Consider the following 7,798-nt stretch of genomic DNA (forward strand, 5'->3'; position numbering starts at 1 on the left):
TTTGTCGTCGCAGGAATGTGGAACAATCGTTACTATCCGCTAACGACGGTGGTGACGACCTCGAGCCGGTCCGCGGCCCACGACATGTTGGTGAGCGGCGACGCCGAGGGCTACCTGCGCCTCTTCCGCTACCCGTGCACGAGCGCCAAGAGCGAGTACGTCGAGGAGAAGGTGTACAGCTCGCTGGTGGCCTGCGCCCGTTTCCTCTACAACGACCAGAACGTCGTGACCGTCGGCGGAACAGACGCGGCCCTCATGCTCTGGGAGCTCGTCGACGAGTAGCCCGAGTCGCGCACCACGCCCACGAGCTACTCGCCCGTATACATATGTCCCTGAAGTGTATAAATTCTCGCGAGAGAGACCGAGAAATCCTCCATGTTATTGTACCACGCGTAGATAGGCTGCTTAACTTTATCGAATTAATTTGTGCAGCGCTAAAAACGAGCCTGTCGAGTGACAATAACTGGACTCGATCGTACCGATTACTTTTCAGCCGTCGTTTCGTTTTTATATGCAATTAATTTTCGCCTCTTTTCGTGTAAATAATTCGATTACAAAGTTGGCTTCGATGAATGTACTTTGGAATACTCAATCGTGTAAAATATTTGGTTGTCAATCGTAAGAGCGTCATAACAATAATTTGTGTAAAAAAAATATCGAAGCAATTTGTTCGATTGGTCGAGCGATTGATTGAGGTCGGGTGAAAAGTCACCCATATTTATATAGATCGATATTGCGTGAAGCTGTTATTAGAAACGCGTTGACTGGCAAAAGTATACATATTGGTGTATTATACGCTACCGCCACTTGATTAGCCGAGATAATTGATGTGCACCGCCTGTGGTCCCCACCATAATTTCAAATATTCCAGTGCCCACTAATCCAAATTAAAATACTGTCCTAGTATTTCTTAATGTAATATCAAGTCCCTTCTCTTCCTATCGCTCCTCTCAACATTCATTACATCTACAACAGATAATGAAATAAATTCAAGACGAAAAAGTTCGTGCGAATATCCGCTATCGAATAAATAATATGAATTTCAATAAAAATGCTCGCACGATGCTCGAACATTTTTATAAGAATATTTTTTTATTTTGTCTTTCTTGTATTTTGCATACAAACAGCAAAAAGGAAAATGTATTCGATACTTTCATAATGATTGTACGAAGTGTAATAACCACGTGTAACTCTTTCATCTATACCCTCCGAGTATTTTTATTATAAACCAAAGTAAACATTGCGAATTTATTTGTTAAAAATATCATAAAAATTGTCAAACTTACCACAAGCGAATACAAACATAAGGTCATTTTAATATTCATGTTTACTTATGAAATTTAAAACATAAGTTCCAATCAATTATTGCAACGAAAAACTCAACAAAATTGAGTAGTTAAATACTAATTAACTTATTTATATATTTATATATTTTCCATTTTAGACGCTGTGTAATTTTGTACATACTTACAATGATCATAATTTCTTTCAACGGTTGAAAGTTTGATGTTTATAACTTATATTTTGCAAAACTTACAAAATAAATATTAGTTGTTCCTCCATTGTTTATCTAGTCGGTCATGGTTAAATAAAATATCAAGTCATCAAATACCAGCAAAATCTTGTATTCCAATATGTTTATTTTACGAACAGTACTGAGAGACATCATTTAGAGTACTGGTTACTTAAATTTTGCCGCATATACATTTTTTCCAAATACATTGTGATGTTTTATATATTTTATTTTAATGTACAACGTAGATTAAAATTTACATAGTATTTAACAATTTGATTGCAAAATCATTCGGGCAGATGAATGATTTGAAAAATCATAATCCAAAAATCAAACGTTAAAAAAAAAAAAAAAAAACTAAAAATTCATTTATATTATTGAACTTAGAAAAATGCATAATGAATAAGCGGCATTAGTAATGAGAAAATTTGTACAATTGATACAGAAAAATCATTACAAAGCAAATGTGATTGTATGAACGCTAAAAATATTAGAATGACTGTATCAGCAGTAAAATAAAATGAAAGAGTAATCCTCTCCAATTCGAGGCGCTGGCGTCTCTTTTTAATAGTAATTCAAACATATGGATAATATCTTGTGAAATTAGTATAATACTTTAATAGTGACAATTTTATGAAACAAGTGAAGAATAGAGTTGAGTTTCAATTTACATCTCACATGCCTAAACTAATACTTGACTTTGATGTTACGTTAATGTTTTTTTTTGCCAACTTTCATCTAAAATTATATCACATTTAAAGAAACTTTTTTGTTCATGAAATTACTATAATTAAAAAATAAAATTAAGAATTTTGTTGAATTCTCAAACTCAACCCTATTCTTTGGCAAAAGCACTCATTATTATTGAAAATGTAGATGTGTTCATGCTGTTGCAGGTCAACGCAGATAGACGATTAAAAATAATTTTACTCAGAGAATAAAAAATATTCACAATTACGTCGAGCAAAATGATGTACTCCTAATATCTACACAAACTTAGACTAACACATCCATACATTCTGAAATAATGCACCTCATAATCCAAATCTTATTATATAATTACTATGCATAAGCCTTCTTAAATGAAAATAAAAAAACTATATCGATAAATAAGGTGAATTACTTATATATTTAGCCAAACTCTGTTCCACAGGAATGTTTTCGATTCTTGTAAACAAAATATAGCAAACATAACGAATGGATAAACTCAAAGAAAAAAACGACGGAGTAATGTGTATCATTCATACTTTAATTATTAAGTCGTATCTCATTTAGAACTAAATATCTTAACTACTGAATAACTACTGAAGGATTCTTCATTTTACATCTAATAAGTGTTTGCTTTGTGTACATTTATCTGTAATGGTTAATACATTTATAATCAAAGGGAGTTTATTTTAGTTACACTATTCAATAATTTCAACAAAGAACTAACTAAGGGGTTAATAATCGAGATTATGGAATAAAGATTACAATAGTGATCATTATCGAGACCCGATAACTGCGATTCAATGTTTATGATATCGGATATATTTTACAAATTCACTTTCGCAGATTAATAACGTAAAATAGGGATTCACTGTTTTTAATTTGAATAAAAGCCATACTGTTCATCTTTGATCTTCAACTTCATTCAGAGCGTTGAATGATTCATCTTTGTTCGTTTGATTCTCAGAGGTAGATTTCCTTGAAAGAATCATTTCTCTTGATTCTATTTGTGGATTTGGTGGACTAAACTTGGCCGCGTCTCCTTCCATTTCTGGACTTGGTGGCTTACACTTGGTCGCTCCTGCTTCCATTTCTGGAATTTTCGGAGAATTTGAAGAGGTTCCAGGAGCCCGCTCTTCCTTTTTCGGTAACTCTTTGGAAAGAAAATAGATTAAAATAATTTTTTTTGCATAGATTGAACGAATTCTTTGTTTTTAACAGTACAGTAAAAAATTTAATGAAAATCTAAAGTAAATATGAAACATACCGAATGGGGGCGGTTGATACGGTGAAGAACCATCGGTTTCGATGGTTGAAGTATGTGGTTGAAATTGATGGCAGTTATTACGTGGGGAATCATTCGATGCATAAACAAATCGTCGTGGTGCAGGTGACATGATGCCATAACTTCTGTCTTGAATGTAAGGTGAATAATCTGGTGAATAACCATCGTATCTACCTCGAAACGCCATCATGCGAGAATTTGAGTAAATTGGACTATCATTTCCCATCCCCGGTGCATACATATATGGCAAATTATCATAGAAGGATGTAGTATCACTTTGCACGCTTCCTGGGAAAATTTTTTGAGGAGATCTGAAATTTAAATAATTCTATTAAGAATTTATTCCGAATATTAACCTTTCAAGCAATTGAAAAAGTTTTACATTCATTACTGCGCACTCAGAATCAAAGAGTGATTTATGACGATCGAAAGAGTGATTTGTGACTCTCGCTGTTCCATACAATTACAGCTCTTTCAAAAAGAAAGTTTGGCGCGAAACGCTCTTTCTAACAAACCTCTCTCTCGCTCTGGCGCTGAACGTCGACTTCAATATGTAAACTATTTGTTTTCATTTTACTCTACTGATTCATAATTATTTTTCTCTTGCGATCCTATTGACTACTTACCCCGCTTCCTCAGATATCCTTTTTGCAGATGGACCAGCTACTGCATCCTCTGCCATTTCCGGCTCATTCTTTTTGGTGTAAAGATAAATTGGTCGCTGGAAACCTTTGAATGGATGTGGCGGTGTGGAAAGTTCCTCACACTTTTCAAAACCAATAGACAGAAGATACGGTGTAAATTTCTCCGGTAAAAATGTAATTTTGCGGTAGTTTTGATAGATTCGTTCCTTAAATGAGAATAGTTAAATTAATTACTTTTATTATACAATTATTCTTTAATAATGAACATTTTTTATCAACTACTTACGGTTAAATTTTTTTTTCGTCCATAACTAGACCAACTTTGTGGTTCAAGAATCAATACTCCACCAGGCCGTAATTGTTTGTACATTCTCCTGAAACATCGTTTTAAACCTTCATCTCCATTATTAAGATGAATCCACTTGGTGACCGATAAACACAAAATTGTATCATACTCAGGTTTTTGATATTCAAGTCCAGAATCATCTTCCAATGCATAGTTACCCTGAAAAATAAAATATATCAATATTATATTCACATTTTAATTTTTATTCAGATCATTTAATAAAATTATGAATCTATCAACTAAAAAATGAAAACACTTACTTGACTAAATTTGATATTATGTGGAAATAGTCCACTGTTGTGAGATATTCTAGGAGGATGAATGGGTCCGTAAGTTAAACTCATAGAAATAGGAAATAAACTAGATTCAAATTCAGGTTGATTTACTTGTATATAATTTTTGATCGTTTTTTTAGCAATATCGATTAACTTTTTATCAATATCAATACCCATGATACTTCTGATATAAAAGGTTCTGGCTACACCAACAGTGATGGTACCTATATTGCAACCAATATCTAAAATATCTTTGTCATAAAATAAATCTGGTCTTTGCCTAAATACAGTTAGCCTGATATCATGAGGTTGTAAATTATTACGGTACCCATAGTATTTATTATAGTTTCCATATTCAAATTTTTCATTTTTTTTATTGAATTTCGGATATTTCACAGTTCTGGATAGAAAAGCCCCTGGTTGAGGAACAACAGGGCTCACTATATAATCTTCTGGCATTGGTGTTTTTAATCGCTTTATTTGTTTTTTAGCTCGATTAAATTCATCTTCAGGTGCCGAAGCTTTGGACTGAGTACAAATGACTTGGGCTGGAAGTTCCTGAGTTTCCTCTGATGGCTCTTTAAAAGTTTTTTCATTATTTACCTGTTCATTACAATTGGATTCATTCTCTTCAAAAGTACTCATTACCCTTTTACGTTTTTTATTTTTCTTCTTACTTGTTGGAGGATTATCATGCAGAGGTAGAGGTGGATGTTTTCGATACTCTTCATCGTCTGGACAACTCATTAATTTTAAAGGATCACTTTGATGAATTGGTATTGGTAAAGGCTGATAATTGATTGCTGTATTGGAACCCTGTACATTTGAAGGACTGGACTTTGGTGAAGAGGTATTATTAACTTTTTGATCATCAGTATTACTCAATCCTTTTAAATTCAAAGGATCTGAAATAGTTCCACCAAGCAAAAATTTTTTTGGTGTAACATGTGCACAACTAGGTTTGTATTTTTTTGCCTTCTGGCCTCTATTTCTGTTTCTCTTTTTCTTATATTTGGTAGGCGTTGTTGGTGGTAATGACATCTTTGTAGAAATATCAAGAGCCAAAACTGACATTTTAAATCTGAAAAATAATAAATAAAATTAGAATATGTAAATATAAGTATATATGGGCTATATCGCGTCAACTGTCCCCCCCCCCCCCTTGGATCAAAGTTGTAATTTGATTTTTCATATTTTATTCTGCTTTCCAAGAGCGAATATGAAAAAATGATTGAAACATGATTTTTATGTAAAATTTGATGAGGAATTCAAATTTGATGTCAAAAATCATGTTTCAATCATTTTTTCTTATTCACTCTTGGAAAGCAGAATAACATATGAAAAATCAAAACAAAATGAGGGGGGGGGGGACAGTTGACGCGATTTAGCCCATATATTATTACAAAAAAATATAAATTTGCTTAATTGAAAATTCGACGCTGTTAAAGAAGAGTAGCACGTTTCTATACATTTTCAAATGTAAACGTGCTACTTTTCCTTAACAGCATCGAATTATGCTTCACTCATTTTAAAATTTTTTCTCTATTAGTACTTAAGGATTTGATAGTCATTAATAAGAAAAATAAAAAATGATTCATAATCACGTAATAATTGTTTCGAACATATTTTAAGGACAAATATGTAAAATATATGATTAAAATATTGACCAACAAATTTTTGATATGCATATTTTCTAACGAAATATCGAAAGCAGAAGAAATTAACAATAAAATAAAATAGATATAGTTACTACATAAGACTTATGGGAAAAATATCAATTAAGATTCTTAAAGAACACATAGGGAGAAATTTCTAATGAAAAAAATAGCGATTAAATTTTCGGAGAATCAAGTTTTAGAAAATAATACAATGAAGCATAAAAAATTTGGGAAAAAAATAAAATAGTTATCGAAAATAAATATTCGCGAAAAAATAAGCTTACTATAAGAAATCAGGTCGAACATTTGAAAAGAAAAAAAAACAAAACGCAACGATTGTCCCGAAAAGCAACATTAATTAAACACAGCGCCATTTAGCGTTCAAACGCATGCGTATTTTCGATTTTGCAAACATGTCTCAGTCATTGTCTGTCATATAATAACACATAGATTTAACCATTCGTCGAATTTCACGTAAAAATGACGTTAAATATATGAATGGGCTAAAAAAATCGATAATTGCACTTACCTCGTGATAAAAAGACTTAATTGCTGCAACCTCGGCAGTAATACAAGTCCAGTATAGGGCTATGTTGAAGCGATGGGGCTCTATCGACGCACTGTTGTGCGAATATATATATATATATGTATACTTTTATATACCTGTGTACATAAGTATGTATATAGACATACGCTTGTGTACATACAGAGAGATGTACTAGGTGTATATCTATACGTATATTTGGCGATGATGCACTAGCGCCACTGACAATACAGTCGTTTTTGGCACGGGATAGCTTGGCAGCCGCTCGCGCTGGGCAGTCCGTTCGACTCGACGGTTTGCCTACTAAAGACAAGTTTAGTGGATTGCTAGACGACGAAGCAGGGTGAGCGCATGGTGGGAGTACCGTCGAATGCAGCGCCCTCTGGTGAGCGAGAATTTTCTCCGATGGCCTGGCTCATGATCGCGGTGCCTTAAATAACAAATTATTCATCACTACTAGATTGAACTTAATTCCTCACGCCCCCCCCTGCTTGGAATGACAGAAAAACATTACAATAATTTCGAGTTTTACTGATCGTGCTTTGTCTGTCTTGTATACAGTCATCGGATGGTCAAGCTGATTTGCACCAGTATAAATTTCATATGATGCCTCTCTAATGCGAAGTGCGAAATCGCGGGATCGCGCAACTAGCTCAAACTTGTCAGAGCTTGTTTTGATAATAAATGGCGTATTTCTTTGAGTGGACCTGTACGATCTGAAGAATTTTATGTATTACGTATTATTAAATCTTATCTATTGTTACATTGAAATAGTGTAGGCGTCTCATTAACACTTCGAATTTTATTCGTGTCTTGACTTTCATT

The 7,798-nt window shown here is 33.5% G+C and overlaps 2 protein-coding genes across 5 annotated transcripts in view; one reads left to right on the forward strand and one right to left on the reverse strand.

The window, feature by feature from the left end:
- Nucleotides 1-2,626, forward strand: part of LOC106659021 (echinoderm microtubule-associated protein-like CG42247) — a 29,452-nt gene extending 26,826 nt beyond the window's left edge. For both annotated transcript variants that reach the window (XM_014381291.2, XM_014381289.2), the window contains exon 14: nt 14-2,626. In XM_014381291.2, coding sequence (XP_014236777.2) covers nt 14-282 — 269 coding nt within the window. In that variant the 3' untranslated portion in view covers nt 283-2,626. The remainder of the gene's footprint in view (nt 1-13) is intronic.
- LOC106659022 (7SK snRNA methylphosphate capping enzyme-like) lies at nt 1,623-7,268 on the reverse strand. 3 transcript variants are annotated; one of them, XM_014381294.2, is made up of 7 exons: nt 6,959-7,268; nt 4,757-5,852; nt 4,606-4,655; nt 4,437-4,524; nt 4,133-4,356; nt 3,489-3,817; nt 1,623-3,374 (listed from the first exon to the last, which is right to left on the reverse strand). In XM_014381294.2, the coding sequence occupies exons 2-7, from the start codon at nt 5,843-5,845 to the stop codon at nt 3,124-3,126; spliced, it is 2,031 nt and encodes a 676-aa protein (XP_014236780.1). In that variant the 5' UTR covers nt 5,846-5,852; nt 6,959-7,268; the 3' UTR covers nt 1,623-3,123. The 3 variants fall into 3 exon arrangements, with proteins under 3 accessions (XP_014236780.1, XP_023318992.1, XP_014236779.1); XM_023463224.1 differs by having other exon boundaries at nt 1,623-3,270; nt 3,313-3,374; nt 4,437-4,655; XM_014381293.2 differs by having other exon boundaries at nt 4,437-4,655.
- Nucleotides 7,269-7,798: the final 530 nt, after the last annotated feature.

Source organism: Trichogramma pretiosum, unplaced genomic scaffold (genome assembly GCF_000599845.2).
Source record: "Trichogramma pretiosum strain Unisexual culture from Peru unplaced genomic scaffold, Tpre_2.0 scaffold28, whole genome shotgun sequence".
Taxonomy (NCBI): domain Eukaryota; kingdom Metazoa; phylum Arthropoda; class Insecta; order Hymenoptera; family Trichogrammatidae; genus Trichogramma; species Trichogramma pretiosum.